The 22899-nt window shown below is 38.4% G+C and overlaps 1 protein-coding gene across 2 annotated transcripts in view; it reads right to left on the bottom strand.

Annotated features, from left to right (window-relative positions):
- Positions 1-13270: 13270 nt before the first annotated feature.
- The window catches only part of ME2 (malic enzyme 2), a 63992-nt gene continuing 54363 nt past the window's right edge, over positions 13271-22899 (bottom strand). Inside the window, exons 14-16 of one of the 2 annotated variants that reach the window (XM_032310236.1) lie at positions 19920-19990; positions 19160-19258; positions 13271-14167 (exon numbers count right to left, since the gene is read on the bottom strand). In XM_032310236.1, coding sequence (XP_032166127.1) covers positions 13985-14167; positions 19160-19258; positions 19920-19990 — 353 coding nt within the window. In that variant the 3' untranslated portion in view covers positions 13271-13984. The remainder of the gene's footprint in view (positions 14168-19159; positions 19259-19919; positions 19991-22899) is intronic. The other variant, XR_004278005.1, reaches the window with a different exon arrangement.

Consider the following 22899-nt stretch of genomic DNA (forward strand, 5'->3'; position numbering starts at 1 on the left):
CTGGTGTTGCCAAAATGGAACAGTAAATTGGATTTGGTCACATGGGGTCTCACTTAGCCAGTATTAAACACCAGAACTGGAACTTTATTTATCCTGACACTTGCTTAGCTCAGAAGCACCCGGGAAGACACACATCATTCCACAGCTAGGTCCTGGTCACAACTGAGCTAGTGTAAGGGCTACCCACAGCAGTACTCGCCACAGACTCCTCTACTCCAGGGCTTTCTGCCTACCCATCAAGGCTTCCTACAGCTCCTCTCCTCAGGGCTGTTATATATTTATCACAGAACTTTTTGTTTATTTTTAAAACTTTCCATTATATGAGAAATTTTAAACATACATGAAACTTGAGAAAATGTCTAATGCACCTTTATGTGTAACAATCACTCACCTTCAATAGTTAATAAGATCTGGTTCATCTTGTTTCACCTGCAACCAAACCCTTCCCCTTCAAAGGCAACAAAAATGTGGATTATTTTAAAGCAAATTCCAGACACAATATCATTTTATCCATAAATACTTCTATAAGCATTTAAGACTCCTTTTTCTGGTAGTCTCAACACTGCATAATGATGGTGGGCAGTTTAGTATATAAATATAAATGATAAGATTATTTATTTATTTATTTTTATTTAAGTAGGCTCCATGCCCAGTGTAGACCCCACTGTGGGGCTTGAACTCGTGGCCCTGAGATCAAGGCCTGAGCTGAGATTAAGAGTCATTGCCCAACCTACTGAGCCACCCAGGCACCTCAAGATAAGTTTTTTGTTTTTTATTCTATGCTTTAAAGATATTGCTTATTTATTTGAGAGAGAGACAGAGAGAGCATGAGTGGGAAGAGAGGCAGAGGGAGAAGGAACAGGAACAGGAGAAGACACCCTGTTGAGTGGGGAGACAACAGGGGTTGGATCCCAGAACCCTGAGATCACCACCTGAGCTGAAGTCAGACTTTTAACTGACTGAGCCACCCAGGTGCCCCAAGGTAAGTATTTTTTTAAATACAACCATAATATTATCATAAAATGACAATAATTCCTTAACATCAAATATTCATTCATTGTTTAAATTTTCCTGATCACATCTCATAACTTTTTTTTTTTAAGATTTTATTATTTATTTGACACAGAGAGAGGCAGAGAGGCAGGCAGAGAGAGAGAGAGAGAGAGAGAGGAAGCAGACTCCCTGCTGAGCAGAGAGCCCGATGCGGGGCTCTATCCCAGGATCCTGGGATCATGACCTGAGCCGAAGGCAGAGGCTTTAACCCACTGAGCCACCCAGGCACCCCCATGCTGATTTTTTTCAACTCAAGTGTAAGATTATAGAGTTTTTACTTTTCTTTAATTGTATACTGATGTCACTTATATAAAAAAAATCTTGGTTCCTAATAACATTAATGTAATTTGATTTAGCTCCAGTAAAGTAGTTCCAGCAAATCATGGATATATGACACTAGGTATGTATGGTCAAAAAACTATTTTTAGGTTACTTAAGAATTTTTTTTCCTCTGTTGTTATGCCACCATCCTGGTACACAGGTAGATTCTTTTATTTATTTTACATTTTTAGGTTTTTTAGGTATTTTTAAAAAATTTTATTTAAATTATGTAAATTACTTACATGGGTTCCAAAGTCAAGATTATATTCAGGAAAGTATTACTTCCTTCCCTGCATGAATTACACTTGATTAAAAGTCAGTGTTAGAGGAACTTCGAATATGACAGCATGAAGTGCTCTATGGGCCCTCTCCCCAGAAAAACTGGTTAAAGTGATAAAAACAAAACAGAACAAAACAAAACCCACCACCAAAAAAACCCAAAAAACAAAAAACAAAACCAAAAAAACCAATCCCAAACCCTATAATCATTTAAAATCCCTGGAAATGGTCCTAAGGAAATTTAGCAATGAAGAAACTTTTTTTTGTCCCAAAAACTCTACCAAAATTTGGTAGGAACAGTGAGAGATAATAGTATTTGAACCGAGGTCTGCTTCCTCCCATTTCCCCTCTTAATCAGTGAGACCGAACCTCCACTCTAGGCTGGTGCAACTGACAACACAGTTCTCCCTGTCCTCCCAGCTCTCAGAGAGCTATCTTCTCGCAAGGGCTGGCACAGCAGTGTTTCTCCTGCTGCCCCCAGCTGCTGGTTGGTGAGGCTAAATTCCAGACAAGTGTTGCTAAGAGGTGGGATGGAGGCTTTAGTTTAGGCATGGCCTAGTGAGAATATAAGAGCCCTGATTACCTTGCCCTGGCTCATAAAATGGTGGTTCCATGCAGGGAGAGGCCAGCCAAAAAGACCCGAAGTCTCTACCCCACTTCTCAAGTGCCCAGCTCCTAAATTGGTGGTGTCACTAAATCAGTAGCATGCCATTGTCTCCAGCTCCACAGCATTAGCTCAGAGATTTTGCGTGGAGGGAGAAATGGACCGAAAATGTACCTTCCAAATGTACCTTCTCTTCCAAGATGTTGGCTTCACTTACAATAGACTGTGGAGACCTCAGGCTTAAGGGCACTCTTAAAATGAATGGAGGTGATGGTGAAAGGAAGATTGGTAGAATCATTAGACATTCAGGCTAAATTTACATATTCAATGCAATCCCTATCAAAATACCATCAACTCTTTTCACAGAGCTGGAACAAACAATTCTAAAATTTGTATAGAGCCAGAAAGACCCCGAATAGCCGAAGTGATGTTGAAAAAGAAAACCAAAGCTGGAGACATCACAATTCCAGACTTCAAGCTCTATTACAAAGCTGTAATCATCAAGACAGTACAGTACTGGCACAGAAACAGATACATAGATCAATGGGACAGAATAGAGAGCCCAGAAATGGACCCTCAGTTCTATCATCAACTCATCTTCGACAAAGCAGGAAAGAACATCCAATAGAAAAAAGACAGTCTTTTCAACAAATGGTGTTGGAAAAATTGGACATGCAGAAGAATGAAACTGGACCACTTTCTTCCACCATACACAAAAATAAACTCAAAATAGATGAGAGACCTAAATGAGAGACAGGAATTTATCCAAATCCTAGAGAAGAACACAGGCGCAACCTCTTTGACTACAGCCACAGCAACTTCTTGCTAGACATGTCTCCAAAGGCAAGGGAAACAAGGGTAAACATGAACTATTGGGACTTCATCATGATAAAAGCTTTTGCACAGCAAAGGAAACAGTCAACAAAACCAAAAGGCAACCTATGGAATGGGAGAAGATATTTGCAAATGTCTTATCAGATGGGCTAGTATCCAAAATCTATGAGGAATTTATAAAATTCAACACCCAAAAAATCTAGGCAAGAAGCGGGCAGAAGACATGAACAGACATTTCTCCAAAGAAGACGTACAAATGGCTAACAGACAAATGAAAAGCTGCTCTACATCATTAACCATCAGGGAAATACAAATCAAGACCACCATGAGATACCACCTCACATCAGTCAGAATAGCTAAAATTAACAAGTCAGGAAACAACAGATGTTGGTGAGGATGCGGAGAAAGGGGAACCCTCTTACACTGTTGGTGGGAATGCAAGCTGGTGCAGCCTCTCTGGAAAACAGTATGGAGGTTCCTCAAAAAGTTGAAAATAGAGCTAGGATATGACCCAGCAATTGCACTACTGGGTATTTGCTTCAAAGATACAAATGTAGTGATCTGAAGGGGCACGTGCACCCAAATGTTTATAGCAACAATGTCCACAATAGCCAAACTAAAAAAGAAAGAGTCCAGATGTCCATTGACAGATGAATGGATAAAGAAGATGTGAGATAGATGTGTGTGTGTGTGTGTGTGTGTGTGTATACACAGACACATACATACATACATACATACATGCAATGGAATATTACTCAGCCATCAAAAAGAATGAAATTTTGCCATTTGCAAAGATGTGGATGAAACTAGAGGGTATTATGCTAAGCAAAATAAGTCAGACAGAGAATGACAAATACCATATGATTTCACTCATGTGGAATTTAAGACTCAAAGCAGATGAACATAGGAAGGGAAGGAAAAATAAAATAAGATGAAAATTGAGAGGGAGACACACCATAAGAGACACTAAACTCTGGGAAACAAACAAGGTTGCTGGAGGGGAGGTGGGGGAGAGAACTGGCTGATGGGCATTAGGGAGAGCACTTGATGTAATGAGCCCTGGATGTTATTTCCAACTGACGAATCACTAAATTCTACTTCTGAAAGTAATAATAAAAAAAAAATCTTGAAATGATTAAAAAAGAAAGAAACAGTGGAAGCCAGAAGGCAGTGGTATCATATACTTAAAGTGCTCAAAGGAAAAACCTGTCAACCAAGAATCTTATTTCCATCAAAGCTATTTTTCAGTAATTAAGGTGAAATAAAAACATCCTCAAACGAGCAAAACTGAGAGAGTCTGTTGCTTATAGACTTGCTTTATAAGAAATATTAAAGGAAGTTCTTTAAGCTGAAAGCAAGTCATCTTCAGATGGTGATTTAAAAACACAAAAAGCCGAAAAGCATCAGTAAAGGTGCATTCCTTGCAGCAGGTTATTTTGGGAAGGAAGTTTCAAGCAGCACATGGTCTTGGCTACCATGACATGTATCTGTGTACAAATTTCTTCCTCCTTACTTTTCACAACTGTCTCATGCTGAATGACTATACCACAGTTTGTTTATTCTGTCAGTTCTCTGGGTTGCTTACAGTCTTTTGCTATCATAGTATGGTAACAAGTAACCTTCTGCACAAGTTATTTTTTATTTCTGCAAGTATATCTTTGGCATAGATTCCTACAAGTGGGATTGATGACTCAACTGATAAGTAAATATATAATTTTGCTGGATAATGCTTAAAGTACTGTTCTGGGGGTTATGTTATTTTTGCCTTTCTTTCTTTCTTTTTCTTTTTTTAAAGATTTTATTTATTTATTTGACAGAGAGAGAGCACAAGCAGGGGGAGCAGAAGGCAAATGGAGAGGGAAAAGCAGGTTCCCAGCTGACGTGGGAGCACGTCCATGTCCTGCCTTGATCGCAGGATTCTGGGATCATGACCTGAGCCAAAGGCAGACGCTTAACTGTCTGAGCCACCCAGGTGCCCCTCATTCTGTCTTATGTTAGCAACTTACCAGAGGACATTTTTCTTCGGAGCCTCACTACCACTAATGTTGTCAAACTCTGGGATTTTTTTTTTCTTTTGCCAATCTACCATCTTAGTGGAGTTCAAAGTGCATTTATCTTTCATAACTGAAATATGTTGAGTATCTGTTCATAAGTTTAAGGATCATTTGACTTTCTTTCTGTGCACTTTTTGTGCATAACTTTTGCCTAATTTTTCATTGTAATGGTGGTCTTTTCTTATGAATTCTTAGCTGCTTTATATATATTAGGGATAATAACTCTTTAACTATGATGGAAGGTGCAAATATTTTCCAGATTTGTCATTTTTCTTTTTACATTGCTTAACAACATAAACTTTTGAGCCAAAAGACTGTTTGAGTCCTGATTTTGCTCCTTTGTATTTGGGTGACCTTGGCCAGGTTATTTAACTTTCCTGAGCCCCTGTTTTTCCTTTGGTGAAATGAGGATAATAATTGCTCTTCTTGCCTCCAACTTTTGTTATAAAGACTAAATGGTGTTTGTTGAAAATGGTTTGTAAAGTGTTATTCAAATATGAGTCATTCCAGAGTGATACTTAGCACATCTAATAATATAATTTATACAGGTCTGAGAAAGCTGGCCTCTCTTTTCTCTCCCATTCTCATTTTAGATGTGACCTAGATTTAATACACTGGTGGTCTTCTCAAATCAGTAAATGAACCAACCTATCATTACATCTATAATAGTAACCAACCTGGAATTAAGAGAGAAGGATAATGGCTCTAATCACAAATTAGTAAAACCGGTGGGTAAATTTCAGACCCCAAAAAGCAATAACAGGGCAGACTCCATGACTTTATTTTTCTCATTCAAATTATACTCAGAAACTTTTTTGTTAATCATTCAATTATTTGGAATCAATCACTGCTTAAACCTATATAGAGAAAGAGTGCTGAATGGGGTGAGGAAGAGATTTTGAAACTATACAAAATAAAGAAAAAACATGACCCAGTCCTTGATTTGCTCAAAGTATTGTTGGACAGGCTAATATTTACATACTTATAAGTAACTGACATCTTAATTCAATATCAATCAGAATTCTTAGTTATAGCATAGAAATCAATTTTAGCTAATTTAAGTTGCAGATTGAAAGGAGATTAGAGAGCCCACAGAACTGACAGAAAACATGAACTAATGGAGGTAGCACAGCCGAGGTCTTGCCTCTGTATCTTCTTAGGGCACCATCTTTTTCAAACTACCACTTGATACTTGCCGCTGTTTAGGGCAGCCATGAAGTAGGGAGATAGAAGCTTTCCCCTCACTAGCTTTGGCTTCCACAAAGGAAAGGAGAACATTCTATTCCCTGCAACGCTCTACATAGAGGGGAGGTGATAAGTTCAATGAAGAAAAATAGGGAGGAGAGAGAATGCTGGGGACTCTGGGTTGCAGACTTGAAAAGGGTGAGTTAGAGAAAACCTCGCTGAGAAGTGACATCTGTGCTAAGACCTTAAAAGGTGAAGCAAGCAGCAGAGATACTAGGAATGTCCCTGCAGAGGGTACCACAAATGCCAAGTCAAATGCCAAATGCCAAATGCCAAGTCCTGTCTGGAGTTGCCTGGTGTGCTCAGGACAAGTAGGGCTGAAATAGAGCAAGAGAGCAGGGACAGCAGCAGAGGAAGGCAGAGAAGTAAGTGGTGGCAGTGGTGGCGGAGCATGTCAGGGCTTTTGTTGCCCTCTAAGGACATTGGCTCAGCTAGTTAGGGTTTTGAACAGAGGGACTTGTTCCGTTTTAGATTGAGAAGGATCGCTCTGGCTCCTCTGCTGAAAATAACCTGTAGGTGGCAGGGAAGGGGGGTGGGGGGAGACCAGGTGACCATGATCGTGGCTAGGTCTAGGGAGTCAGCAGGGGAGACGTTAGAAATAGTCCTGTTCTCAATATACTTGAAGGTAGAACCCACAAGAGTTGCGGATGGATTTGATATGAGGTGTCAGAGAAGACGGAGTCAAGGATACCTCCCCGGCTTTTGACTGGAGGTATTTCTTTATGTACACTGGGATCCTAAAAGAGAAGGCTTGGGGAAGGAGCACTGACGTTCAGAATGGCCCTGGTGGATGCTGGTGCTCTGCGAGATGGTTTCCATTCCACAGGAGAACACCAAGGCCGAGTGGCGAGTTCCTAGTCCCCGCGAGGCTGGCCGATGGTGTCAGGCCAGCTGCTCTAGTCGCTGCATCTCACGGAACCTGGGGGATGGGGCGAGGGGAGCTTGAAGACATCCTTTTCTGACTGTTCTATTTTCCTATGAAACAGGAAGCAGGACTGTCTGCCCAAAGTGGGGATGCAGGAGGATGTCCGAGGTCTGATGCAGGGAAGGCGTCAGAGTCCTGGGGGCCCGCAATGCCGGCAGCGTTACAGGTTTCCTGCAAGTTAGTGATTATGGCGAGTGAGATGGGCCGCAGCCACGCTCTGCTGCACAGGCTGTGCTCACTGTAGGGAGAGGGTAGTTTAAACAGCACCAGAGGCAAGAGGTCTGAATCCTCACTTTGCTGGTTTGGGTAGCTTCATGACTTTAAGGGCTCTGCACCTCACAATCTGCAAAATGGGGGAAATCTTAGCACGTACACCTTAGAAAGTCCTTGTGAAGGTGAAATGAGAAATGAGCAAACACTCACGGCCTTAAAACAGAGCCTGGCTTGAAGCAAGCACTCAGTAGGTATTAGCTGTTGTACCATTTTGTCTGTTTACCACAAACTCAACATACAGTCTCTCCTGACTTAGTGTTCTAGCATTCGGGTGGAATGTGTATGTGGTGAGGAGAGGTGAGGAATAGCTCCTTTACTGCTAGGATTAAACTAAATGAGAAGAGAAAGTAGGAAGTTGAACAAAAGGAAAGGAAAAGATGGGGAGCATGAGTAGTGCTCCACGGTGTTTCTCGGTCTAACCACAGAGCACTTCCAAGGGAGCAGGTGCTCTGGGTGGGGGTTGGGGACCGGGCTGTTTTAAGGATTGAGATAATATTGAATTTTAAAAGTGCCCTTTATACAGCAGCCTCTAAAAACAAGGTCATAACACATTTTTATATGCATGGGAAATTTTACTAAGAAAATATACACATCTCATTACAATTTATATATCACAAGAGAAAAAAACAATTCACATTATTATGGAGCATTTAGACAGATTTCTGGAACTATCTATGGTAAGTTGATCTAGTATAATACACTCTATGCAAGGCACTTCCCCTTATACTGGCATTCCCATAAGCAATGATCACAAGTCTGTTTATTCCATCCTTTAATCTTAAATGCACAAGTGAGAAAGGCTAAGCAGTGATTTTGCAATGTGTGGTTTCCTCGAAGTTAATAATTACTGCTGGGATATTATCAAAAGGAACACAATATCCATTGCAAAAATATGGTTTTCATTTCAGTTAATTTTAAAGGTCATTAGGCAGGAGTGCCTGGGTGGCTCAGTTGGTCTGCCTTTGACTGGGGTCATGATCTCAGGGTCCTGGGATGGTGCACTGCATCAGGCTTCCTGCTCAGCGGGGAGCCTGCTTCCCCCTCTCCCTCTTCCTGATGCTCCCCCTGCTTGTGCTTGCTCTCTGTCAAATAAAATCTTTTTTTTTTTAAAAGGTCATTAGACAAAGTATAATAAAACATTAAGCAAAAATATTTGTCAAATAGCTAAAATGTGTCTCAGAAATTCCTTATTCCACATATACATTTTGTATTTTTTAACTGTTCTCACCATTTTTTTTTTTTTTAAATAAGCTCCAGACTCAACTTGGGACTTGAACTCACAATTTGAGATCAAGAATTGCATGCTCTACCACCAAGCCAGTCAGGCACCCCAGCTCTTCTACTTTTTAATGGAAGAAGTTATATGCATGCACACAATACAAAAGCTATCATTGAATCAGAATATCATTGTATCAAGATAGGGAAATACATCTTACAATTCACATTGACATTGGCAGAGTCACAAAGTATACAAGCATTATTGAAACTGGTTTGGATAGAAGTGATAGCAGTTGGTAGTTCTGGAAAGATTACCAAATCTAAAGATGTTAGGCAGCTGGCTATTAAGAATCTTTGGTGTAATTTACCAAATTCAAAACCAAGTCTTTTATGTTTATATCCAGCACTTAAAATGCTGAAGACTAATGAATAAAATACATTGATATTCTATTTGAATTACAAATGGGAACAAAGTAAAAAAAAAAAAATCAAATAAACTGCTAAAACACATAAAAAGACCCAAGCCTTATAAGAATAGATGAAGACTTTTCATCTGAAAAAACCATTTTTTATTTAAGATCCAAGTAAAATCACCTGTCACCGAGGCCCTTCTTCCTCGAGAGGGGCTAAGATTAAGAACACTGGCTTTGCTACTCACCAGCTAAGATCTTGGGCAAGGCACCTAACCTCCCTGTGCCTGTGGTCTTCTGTAAAACAGGTGCAGTGACAGGAGGGGATCTGAGAATTAATTATGATGATGCATAAGAGGTGCTTAGAACAAGGCCTCGTGCTTGTCTATAAAGTTTACTTCAGCCTCATTTGCTAACTGTACATACCTAGTATATTAGTGACCATTCAGTGACTCTCTGGGAATCCATTTGCTAGAATATACACTTAAAATTGGGAGAGGGAAAATAATTTTTCTAGGGCATAAAAGGACATACTGAAAACTGGGGAATAGATATCCACAAATTTTCCCTAGTCATAAAACTTTAAAAAGTGTTCTGAAGTAAGGATGACTTCCCACAGAAGTGGCAAATAAGCTTTTATTTGGGGAAAAAAAACCCCCAAGATTAAATAGTCATATGAAAAAGTGTTTATTGGTAAAAACCAGTTACATATACAAACCATCCAAAGTCATCTGACTTAATTTGTATATTGTACACAACTAAACTATGAACATATTTCTATATTATAGCATATGTTGCTTTTCTCTTTGAGAGACACAATTTTACTTTTCCAAGAAAAGGGGGAAATTATTATTTTAAAATCTAATCACCAGTTTACCAGAGAAGTTCCTGGCAATAATTATGCAATAAGTAAGTGTCTTGTCCTAATTAGGCCCTGTTGAATTTATTCAAATTTGAAACAAAGCATTGAGCTTTTTCTCTGCTAATATTAAAACATCCTCATTTCAGATTGGGGGGGAAGGTGTCTGTAGTTAAATTATCTTGAATATTTTAAATATTAAATGTTACTTCATTCAGCTTGGTGTAGAGAATTCATTTCATTTTAACATTTAGATGTACATTAAAGTGCAAATCACACATCAGTTGAGAACCAAAATAGATAATGAATCTGTGTTTTCTATAAAGTCAGCAATATGCCTGCACATGAACATGTGTGGTCTTATTTTGAGTGGACATATGACATTGGTACTATTTCATTTTTTACGGTACTTTCTGTAAAGGGAATCCCAGTAAAGAGCTTTGTTACTTACACTAATGTTCTCAAGTGTCATTTGGGCTCAGCAGAGCTGATTCCATTTTGGTGAATCCAATAGAACCCTGGAAATGTTCAAGAATATAAATTTCTCTTTGAGGGACACTGAATGGGCTTGGGAAAAAAGCTACAGAACATCTGAGGAAGGCAAAACGTTTCCACTCCCCTCACCCCCTGGGCTCTCAGTTATCTGAGAGCAAGCAGTAAATAATGCTCCACACCCCTTAATAATTATGCTTTCATCTTAACTCATTAGCAACTCCTTCGCAAAGGAGAATGTAGAGTCATCTTTCTCCAGAAGCTGGTAATTTTAGAGAAAGAAAAGACAAAAGATAGGGTAAGTCATATTAAAAGACAACCAATAGAGAAGAAACAAGTATCCATTTGATAGCTAACCTTTTCAAAAATGAAAACTGGTTGCTAGGTTTTACTAATATGTGAATTTAAAAACAATACTTAAGAATTGAACAGTATTCTAGTTACATATTTTCAGAGAAATCTGTTTAAAAGCTCTGTATTTTTGTGCCTATGACCATCCCATAAAAACCAGACATAAAGGCAGATGAAACCAGTTCCATGTAAGAAGATACTTTCAGTTATCTTTTTCATATTAAAGTACATACTATATGAGCACGAGACAAGCTGCACACCACACTCAGTCCTCGGTGCCTTCTGTGTGCAAGCAACCTGCGCAAAACCCAGGAACGGGTAAGAAATACAGCCTCTGCGGCCCTACCCCAGACCCACTGCTCTCCAGAGGAGTAATCAGCTCTCGATGATTCGGATATCCACTTTAGGGCAGCCAGTGAGAGGCAGGGGAAGTGTGCGTCAGAATCCCCTGGGAACCTGCTGAAAACCAGCTGCCAGCGCTCTGCCCTGCAGGTCCAGGGGGCCTGGAAGGAGGAGGCAGAGGCATATGCATGTTAAAGAAGCTTCGGGGGATTCTGAAGCAACTTCCTGGTTAAGAAACCATCCTTTAAAACGATTTTAACCCAAATCTTTAACATGGTTGCCAAGTTAAAGTCAATAAACCTTACCCCACAATTCACCCAGTTTCTTTCACACCATGGGTGCTGGTGCCAGATTAGAACATGTGTTCTCACTTCTCCCTACTAAGCAATTTCTGACAGACCAAACCTACAGATTTTCTTCCCTATTCAAAAGAATGAAAATGACTCTCCATTCTGTCTTTAAAAATAATTACCTTCTTGCTCAGTAAAATTTCCATAGAGGATCTGAATGTTTCTTTTCCAGTCTGATACGGTCATGCCACAAACCTCTTCCCACCATGCTGGTAGCTCCTGCCTGTATTCCTGTTTTGTTTTGTTTTGTTTTTTCAATTTATATCCAACAGTCATTTCTTGTTTGGTGAAATACTGGTTGGTAAATAGCACACGAGAGCAGGTGGATTTCAATAAATACACATTATATATATATATATATATATTCTAATATATTTGTTATATATCTCATATAGTATGTGTAAATATATCTTACTTCTCCAGATAAATATGTGCTCATTAAAACCACCTATTCTCATGTGTTATTTACCAACCAGTACATTACTGGTTATATAAATAAGCAGGCTAAATGCCAGTTGGCTTTGTTTCTTTCTTTAAAATATAATTTCTATGAAGACTGTACTAGGCATATTTACTAAGCAAACATCTTAGTAAAATTACATTAACTCAGCATGTGATCCTGCCTTCAGTAGGCACAACGCAAAAAACAGGATTTGTAATTATTATACTTGTAATGTTAAACTAAAATCAAGAGAGTATTTTGGGGGCTATTTTTGTTTTGACAAAGGTAACATGAAAAACATAAAACATGCATTTTTAATTAAAAGAAACAAATAGTGACCCGATTGCTTATATTATACAACAGGTTTATATAACAGACTTCTGACTTTACTCATCTGTTAAATGGATTAATCAATTGCATTTTAAAATACTCAAAATGGCAGTGCCATTTCAAGAATTCTTAAAATGTTAAATTATATCCCAAATTAGTATGAATCAATCTCTAACTATACATAGAAGGACATATGAACATACAAATGATGTCCTTTTCCCCCTATAGAATATCACATCTAACATATCAAGGACTGTGGAGAGAAATATCAAACAATGTTACACCCTTACATGTAGCTAAGAATAACTTTTTGTAGTTGATCTTCTAGAAGGAGCACTTAAAATAAGTTTTTGTTCCTTCGAAGCAATTATGTTAGGCACATACAAAGGAATACTACTAACTCTCCAAAGGCTTTTGTGTTTTCCTTTAGAACCCTCCAATCCACAAGCCACATAAGAAAACCGGTTTTATTTGCCAATTGTTACCCATTTTACTGGTATTAAAAATGGCATTTCCTGGTCTGTATACCTACCTCACTCATCCCCCTTAGCCCTAAATTAATTTTAGTGGTTTCAAAAAATTAAATCCATCTTCAGTGGGAAGAGTTATCACTAATGGTATTCAAAGGAATAAAGACATTCCAAAATTATCCGAACAATAAAGAGCACCACTATTGGAATAAGGGGTATAGCATCTCTAGTTAAATATGCTTCATTCAAATGTGCAACAGGACTAATTGGTTAAAAGTCACATGATGTCAGTTATAATTTATGCATTATATCCCCTCCTTCGAATTATCTACAAATAAGTAAAACGAAAATAGGTGTTTTTCATAATAAGCAAACCTAAATTTCTACTTGGGCAATAAAATCACATTAATTGAAGCAATTAAATTTAAGATAATACCTTTATTAAATAAAAAAGTTACACTATGATTTTTATACACTGTTGAAACAATGACTATTTTGTTTATCTCTCTAAAGACAGCAGTACTTCCCATTTCTCTCTCCTGATGTTATAGTTGGGCCTCAATTTAGGTCCAGAAAATAAATAACAGGGTAGATTTTTCACATTTCTCTAGATTTATCAGCTGGAAAGGAATTTCAGAGCATGAAGATAAAATAAGGCTGAAATAAAAGAACTTTTAGACACTGACAGTTTGTCCTTATAATCTGGTTAAATTTGGCTTCTTAAAACTCTATACTCATATCCACAGAAGTAAATTTCTTAGTAGCCCTAAAAGAGCTGGGGAGAGAAGATGATTACTGTTAATAGTAAATAGCAAATACTCTGGCAAGCATGAACAACAGCACAAGTGAAGACATTTACAAATACATCTGTGACATCTCTTTGATGTGCTATGAGCTAGAATCAGAAGAAAAGCATCATGGTTATTTTGACTGCAGGGTGCTGGTGGGCATTCACAATTGTAGCCAACATGTTGATCCTCTAAGGAAGTACAGATTCATGGAAAAAAATAAAAAGTCAAGCAAAGCAGTGGGGGAGAATAAAACACATGAAAAAACTCATACATTTGAGATTATCTCTTTTTCTCTGGAAAAAAAAAATAAGGGGTGTTCCCTGAAGCACTGAAAGTATTTTTCAGTGGGTGTGCTTCTCTTCCGTTATCAAGGGAGGGCTTAGTGGGGATTCTGGCCAGTCATAGACATCTGGCAGCAGGGAATCGTATTCACTTCGCCAGATTCTTTCTCTAATGTATTTGGCCTTGTCTTCAGGTTCTGGGTATCGGAAGGCCATTTTGTTAGCGTACAGGTATTCTGTGACCTGAAAAATAAATAAGATTGCTGTGTAGAGTCTGATAGTAACCGGAGAGAAAAAGTACTATTAAAACACAGTGGAATGAATGTATGACGTTTTTCTTTCTTCAAAATAAAAAAAAATAACATTACTTTGACTCATTTCAAAACATTTGGAAGCTATTAAAAACTTGAAAGATGAAATAAAAATAATCTGCCATCTCAATGTGTGTTTTAAAGTTACCCCCCACCCATTATTGACATTTCCTTAATACTTCAAGCTAACAAACAATTTTAAGCTCTGCTTTGTGTCAGTCAGGCAGTCCTATTTGGGTGACCCGCCTAGCCCCTGTCCTTCTCCCACTTTCTTTTCTTTTTTTTTTTTTAACATTTTATTTATTTATTTGACAGACAGAGATCACAAGTAGGCAGAGAGGCAGGCAGAGAGACAGAGGAAGCAGGCTCCCCGCAGAGCAGAGAGCCCGATGCAGGGCTCGATCCCAGGACCCTGGGATCATGACCTGAGCCGAAGGCAGAGGCTTTAACTCACTGAGCCACCAAGGCTTCCCTTCCCCCACTTTCAAACAGCATGTAAGAGAGTCTACGTCCTATCCATAGCTGACTGGACTGGGGTGAAAACCTAACCTAAATGCGAGCCAGGTGTTTGTGCTCTAGAATTCAGATTAAGAGACAGAGAGATTACTATAAATCAGGTGTTGGACACAAGAACTCTAAGGTCGAGTAAAGTGAGGGCCAGGACCTACACATGGCAACTCACCACCACCATCATGGAGTGCCAGGCATGTTCCATGTGATTTACATGTACAGCTCATTTAATCCTCACAACAATCCTATGAGGTTAAGTATTGGTAGTATTATCCTCATTTTACGTATGAGGACACTAAAGTATGAGGAGTAAGTAAGTAACAAGTTACAAGTAAGTAACTTGCACAAGGTAGTTAAGTGAGAGCTGTGTCTCAAACCTAAAGCATTCAGACTACAGATCCCAGGCCCTACACAGTGAAGCCAGATTACTTCCCATCTCATTTGGCTTGAATGGATTTCTGATATTTGTAACCAAGCCACACACCATGACTGGTGATGAGGATAAGCCCTCTCTGAGTTTTGATGTGAAATGAGGTAGTAGGAAAAGTTTCCTCACAGGATAGCACAGTGCTTATTATATAGTAAATTCTCAAGTTATGGTTTCATTTTAACTTAAAAAATTTCAATTTTGTCTTTCTCCTCCTACTCTAATTCCCATTTAAACGGTGACCACTATTCAAATTTATTTCAGCTTTCTAAGAAAAAAATTTAACAAAGAAATGAAGGTTATTAAAAATAACACTCCATTCCAGGGGCTCAACCTTACTGTATTTTGTGATGAACATGTAATTCAATTATTTTCTAGCCTATTATAAGAAACATATTTGTACCCACAGAAAAGGCTGAGGCAAAGCAAGAGAGATCGGAGATGCTCAGTGGCTATGGGATGGGGTGAGGGACAGAAACAAAGCACTGCTAGTCTCCTGATCCCTTGCTCTTAAAAAGGCAGGTCTTAAGACAATAAAGGAGCAAATTCTCTACCCTGGGGAAGGGAGAAGAGGCATCAACCTGGGGCTACTCTCCTGTACCAGCCCATAAGCACAGGTCTCTCTTTCACATGACCTCTCAGCTTGACACACCGGTAATGTGACTGATAAGTTCCAAAATACGTCCCAAATATAGTATCATTCTATAAATTCCAAAACCGAGCACTGTTCATCCTAGTTCTGGGCTCTAAAATCCTTGGCTGTTTTGCAACAGTAAGGTATTTAGACTCCTTAGCCTGGCATTTGTGTATCTGGATAAGCTGGCCTCAAGAAAACTTGCAAATCCTCTCTTGTGCCTTTTCCTATTCATACTTTAGTCCAGCTCAAGTGGACTGGCTGTTATTTATTTTTTAAGATGTTATTTTAATTTTTTTTCAACTTTACTGAGATAGGATTGACAAATAATCCTGTACTTATGGAATACAATGAGATGTTCTGATGTATGTGTACACTGTGAAATAATTCCCCCAACCAAGCCCATTGGCCTCTACATCACTGCACATACTTACTTCTTGTGTGTGTGGCAAGAATATTTAAGATCTACTCTGTTAGCAAATTTCATTAAACCATGCTGTACATTGAGATTTCTAGAACTTAATCAACTTATTATAGAAAGTTTGCACCCTTTGATCAGCATTTCCCCTTTTCCTCTAGTCCCGGCAACCACCATTCTACTCTTTTTTTGAGTTTCTTTTTTAGATTCCACTTATAAGTGAGATCAGACAGTATTTGTCTTTCTCTGACTGATTTATTTCATTTAGTCTTCCACGTTCATCCTTGTACAAGTGGCAGGATTTCCTTCTTTTTTAAGGCTGAATAATATTAGTGTGTGTGTGTATGTACATGTATTTGTGTATATATGCCACTTTGAGTGTTGATGGACTTTGATTTGTTTCTGTGTCTTGGCTATTGTGGATAATGCTGCAGTGAACATGGGAGTGCTCTTCAAGATTATGATTTAATTTCTTTTGGATATATACCCAGAAATGGGGTTACTGGATTATGTGGTATTTCTAATTTTTGGGTTTTGAGGAACAGCCATACAGCTTTCCATAATGGCTGCACTAATTTATATTCCCACCAACCATGCATAAGGAGGAATCCATTTACGTTTAATAGCTTAGTATAGCCTGTAATCGAAAAACCAACTTTGGGGCATCTGGGTGGCTCAGTCATTAAGTGCCTGCCTTCGGCTCCCAGGGTCCTGGAATCGAGCCCCTCATCAGGCTCCTTCCTCGGCAGGAAGCCTGCTTTCCCTCTTCCACTCCCCCTGCTCATGTTTCTGCTCTCGCTGTTTCTCTGTCAAATAAATAAATAAAATCTTTAAAAAAAACAAAAACAAAAACAAAACCAATTTTGAAGCCAAAACTTAAAACTGAAGTAATCTCTACACTCATCATGGGGCTTGAACTCGTTACTCCAAGAGTCGTCACATCCTCCATTGACTGAGCCAGGCAGGTGCCCCTGGATTGGCTGTTCTTTATTTTTTTTTTTAAAGAATATTTTTAAAGATTATTTATGTGAGTGAGAGGGAGAGCACGTGAGAGCATGCAGGCGTAGGGGGAGGGACAGAGGGAGAGATCTCAAGCAGACGCCTCACCAAGTGTGGATTCTGATGTGGAGCTTGATCTCATGACTTGAGCTGAAATTAAGAGTCTTGGATGCTCAAATGACTGAGCCACGTAGGCACCTCTGGCTGTTATTTCTTAAACACATCACCCTCTAATTTCCCATCTTTAGTTTATGAGTGTTAAAATAATCCAATAACATTTATAGTCAGAGGAGTAAAAATTTTACGATCATCAGTATACAGTCGAAAATATTATTAATAAATTCTAAATCTAATCCTGATGTTTACTAAGAAAATCTTAGTAAACTAGGGATGAAGATTATTTCTTTAAAAAGATAAAAGAATATTTATTTCAGCCAAAAGCTAGTATCACATTTAGTATTAAAATACAAGGATGCCCTTATCTACTAAGTTGCTTAAAACTGGTCTTAAGGGGGAAAAAAAGTAATACATAAAAAATGAAGAAAAAGGGACACCTGGGTGGCTCAATTAGTTAAGCAGCTGCCTTCACCTCAGGTCATGATCCCAGCGTCCTGGGATCGAGTCTCACATCGGGCTCCTTGCTCCGCAGGGAGCCTGCTTCTCCCTCTGACTCTGCCTGCCACTCTGTCTGCCTGTGCTTGCTCTCACTCTCTCTCTTTCTGACAAATAAAATCTTTAAAAAAAAAATGAAGAAAAAAATTACTTGCAAATGATTTAGAACTCAAAATTCTCAAAGAGGTAATTTAAAGAGTTAAGATTACTCAACAAATTAGTTACCAAGTAAATTCACAAAAATTAATACCTTCCCTATATGCCAGAAATGACAAGCGAGGATATGGAAAGAAAAATCTTCACTTATTTAAAAGAACAAAAATTTTAAAATCTAGGAAAATAAGTATAAGTAACATACCATGTTTAAAGAAGAAAACAAAAAAATTATATTGAAAGACTTAAGAAAAAACCAGACAGCTGATTGGGAAGAGGTAGCTAGGGAGGGAAGAGCAAGTACCAAAGACTCATTTTCACTAATTTAATTTATAAGTCTGATAGCTTCATTCATAGATGCAGGGTTTTCTTTGAATTCAAAAAATTGATAGAAAAATTCATCCAAAACAATACACAGTTTGAACAGATAAGAAAATACTGAAAAACCATAGTAATGGGAAACATAGTATCAAATAATATACATTATATACACCACAATAATTATTATGTAAGATTTTACTTTTGAGTAATCTTTACACCCAACTCATAACTCCCAGATCAAATTGCACTCTCTGACTGAGCCAGCCAGGTACCCCCATACCACAATAATTTTAAAGGTACATGGGTGTCCCCAGGGGCACCTGGGTGGCTCAGTGGGTTAAGCCCCTGCCTTTCGCTCAGGTCATGATCTCAGAGTCCTGGGATCTAGCCCTACCTCAGCCTCCCTGCTCAGCAGGGGAGTCTGGCTGAGATTCTCTCCCTCCCCCTGCTCTCTTTCTCTCTCAAATAAATAAATCTTTAAAAAAATACAACGTGGGTTATATTCTGGTAGTAAGAAAATGTGTGATTTAAAGTTTCTTCTTTGCACCCTTGAAATGTTTCAAACTTTTCTCTAATAAACTTGTGCTACTTAAGAAAACATCATTAAGGGGCACCTGGATGGCTCAGTGGGTTAAAGCCTCTGCTTTCAGTGTAGGTCGTGTTCCCAGGGTCCTGGGATCTAGCCCCACGTTGGGCTCTCTGCTCAGCAGGAAGCCTGCTTCCCTTCCTCTCTCTCTGCCTGCCTCTCTACCTACGTGTGATCTCTGTCAAATAAATAAATAAAATCTTAAACGAAAAAAAAAGAAAACATCATTAAAATCTATGTGAAGAGATATATATTAATACTTACTTTAATAGCAATGTTAATAGAAACTTCCTGAATGTTAGCAAGTGGTGGGTAAAGTCTCCCTTGAGCTAGCTCTTTATCTGTCAGCTGATTTGTCAGAGCCTGAAGAGAAAAACAGCATTTTATTTTTAAGTAACACAGAATAAGGACCTAATAAAATGGAAAAGGAGTTTGGGGAGCAGAAAATAATATAGGTAAGATAATTCTCCTTATTTTTAGCAGGAATATGCACTGCAGAGATTAAAACTCTTCACCACTAAATAAGAAATAACCAGACTGAAAGGTTTATTGACATATTCTACTTAACACATACAAAGTGTGGCATAATTACATTAGTTACTATGAAAATAAGCATGAAAATCTGTATTAATGTGACTTCTTCAAAACTCATATTACAGTTTGGCACTCTAACAGACCAGCGCACTCCAAATAAACCAGTATTGGTCCATTAAAAAATGAAGGTGTTACATTTTATCTATGCCGTCACAATATAGTACCTTCAGATACAGATACACAACAGGTACAGTATGTGTTATAAATATGAAAGGATTCATAGCTTAACATTCAAACATTTGAAAAATCATGATATAAAATTAATCTTATGCAAAAGTAGAGAGCCAAATCAAAAAAGCAACAGATGAATAACTTCCTTTCCATTCATAAGGCAAATTTAACCCATTTTCTTTCTCTGCTTTTAATTAAGATCCATTCATCTTTATAATTCATCCTAATAAAAGAGCCAAACAATATTTAAAACATTTACCTTTGCAGCTTCTAGGAAAACATGATCACTGATATGCCGGGTGTTACAGAGAATAACAGCTAAAGCCACTCCTAAAAAACATTTTAAATAGTTTATTTAGTAAGGTCACTTTTCAAATTATGAAAGGAACCAAACAAATTCCAGACTTGAAGCAAGTTAATGGTGACGGCTAGCCCCAGATGGCCGCCGCCCCCCCCAAATTAGCAGCCAAGAGAAACAGAAACCTGAGAGTTAAAATCAAATGATCTTTGTTAACTGTTAGACTTTTTACCTCCTAGAATAACTTGAGAAATATCAAATGGCTTTTCTCAATTTAGTTTTTTACAATTAGCAAAATAACAATGCATACAATTCATCAACACTTGCTATAAGAAACATCAATTCCCAGCCCGCCTCTAACCCTGCCACTTCTTGCCCTATAAAGGCAGCTACTTTCAATTCTTTTAGCTGATTATTTTTATATTTCTTTCTCTCAAACAGCTTGCTTGTATTTCTCCTGACTGACTTCTGAGTTTTAAATATCACCCACCCCTTCCTGTAGGAATTAAGTACTTGGCTTTCCTTCCCATTTCCAGCCTTGTCCCTTTTGCCGGTATGGTTAGGGCACCATTTTGGTTGAGTCAATCAGTAGTCAATGTTTATATTATTATGACTTCATGAGTGTTACTTCCAGCAGAGCCATTGTTAACACCGTGTCATGTCGTGATTATTTCTCCTCTTCTGCAAAACTTTTGGTTTTCCCTGAAGTTACTATCCTATTCTCCTTATTTTACTTTTTCAGTACTTAAAATTATTTCACATTGGAACAGTCATTCGTTTGCCTGAATCATCCAGTAACTCAGTCACCTCATGTACTCTCTTCCTTCATCCTCTAGAAGAATCCTCTGCCGCTGCGACCATCTGCTTTCCACCCAGATCCTGCTGTCCGTCCCGGATCTGGAGCAGTCATCCTGCAAAATCCCTTATCTTCATAGGGATTCCCTTTCTTTCTTTCTGAGTTCACTTCCTAAATCCCACTTCTTCCTAGTTTTTTGTTACTCCCTCTTTTTGGTCAGACATGTTTTCCAAAGATGCCCCTCCCCCCATTTTTTTTTTTTTTTTAAACTACTGTCCACTTATTTTTGATAGTTTGTTTGGGTTTAGAATTCTAGTTTGGAAATAATTTCCCTTCAGAATTGTGAGTCATGACTTCAATCAATACCTTTTAGCTGTCGGCACTGTTGGTGAGAAACCAGTGCCAATTTGATTCCAGATCCTTTTTGGTGATTATCTTTTTACTGCATTTCTAGAAATATTAGGAACTTTTCTCGTCCCGAATGTTCTGCAGTTTCCCAGGGATGGGGTTTGAGGTGCATGACTTTCACACATCATATCACATACAGCACTCAGTGGGAGCCCCTTCCTATGTAGAAACTTGGGTCTTTCAGTTTGGGGAAATGTTCATGAAATCTTCGATAATATTCTTCCTTCCACTTACCTGTACTCTCTCTCTTCAGTTCTTTTTTCTGATATTGTACTTTCTGGACTAGTCTTCTAATTTTCTTTCTTTCTTTCTTTCTTTTTTTTTTTTTAAAAGATTTTATTTATTTATTTGAGAGAGAGACAGTGAGAGAGACTATGAGCAAGCAGAAGGTCAGAGGGAGAAGCAGACTCCGCATGGAGCTGGGAGCCCAATGCGGGACCCGATCCCAGGACTCTGGGATCATGACCTGAGCCGAAGGCAGTCGTCCAACCAACTGAGCTACCCAGGCGTCCCTCTTCTAATTTTCTTCTTTTGTTTTCCTTCCCTTGTTCTCTGCTTGTTTTTTAGGTGATTTCCTCAGCTTTTTTTTTTTTTTAATCCTTCTGCTATCAAACTTTTCATTTTCAAGAGCTCATTTTTGTTTTCTAATAAAAAAAAAAATTCTGTCCTGTTTCTGGAACATATTATTTTCATCTCCATGTGGTTACTGATAATTTTTAATCTTTCCTTTTCCCCACCTAATCAATCCCTGCTTCTTCCTAAACAACTTTTTTATTTCCTGTCTATTTTAGTCTCTCATGAGATAAATTGTTTATATAAGAAATTTCCTTAGTTAACAAGTAACATTTGAGTGTTTTTCATATAAGGGTTAGGAACCAAAAGAATGATTCGTAGCCATGAGGACGAGGATGGGGCTTGCCCACCCTGAACATCACTGTGGTGACTGGCTTTCAATGACCCTACTTTCTGACACCTCCTTCCTCAACTCTGTCTGGTGTCTTCCAGTCTAGAAATTCTGTTTTACAGTATTCAAAGAGTATCCCAATCGTCCTTGGCCAGAGTGGGGCACTACAGTTATCCAATTAATCAAGGATGAGAAGAAAAACAGAGGATTAATAGATTCCTTATTTTAATCTAGCCTAGATAATAGATACATTTCAGAAAGTAGAGCATTTATTTGTTCCATCTATAGTTAGTATAGTCGCTTAAATGATTGGAACAAAATCTACTGTCCTCTTATATTTGTCTTGTCTATTCCATGTTCCTTCCTTTCCTCTTCATTCTTGACTGTCGAATTTTTTTTTTTTTAAATCATTTCATTTCCTCCCTTAACAGTCTCTAACCATAGTTGGGAAGTTCTTCTAGCCTTCTAATGATTATCCTAAAATTTATAACCTGCACCCTATGAAAACTCCATGGCAATCTCTAATGTACTCTCCTGCCAGACAATCCATGTCCCTTTAACAGTTTCAATCTGCTTAACTGATAAACTATTATAGTTGCTCCTTTCAAGGAAATCCTTTTGCTCTGCCTGCATTCATAGTCTTCTGTTATTGTTTGCTGAAGGCTCACAACAATGTTCCTAGATGTGGCCTTTTATTTATCCCACAGAGGTTTCACTGGTTTCGTGTCAATACTGAGTACTGACTTCATCCATCAGGTTCTAAGACATTCTCAGCCATCGAGACACAAATATTGCCTCTGCTTCATTCTCATGTTCATCTTCTGGGACCATAT

This window comes from Mustela erminea, chromosome 13, assembly GCF_009829155.1.
Source record: "Mustela erminea isolate mMusErm1 chromosome 13, mMusErm1.Pri, whole genome shotgun sequence".
Lineage (NCBI taxonomy): Eukaryota > Metazoa > Chordata > Mammalia > Carnivora > Mustelidae > Mustela > Mustela erminea.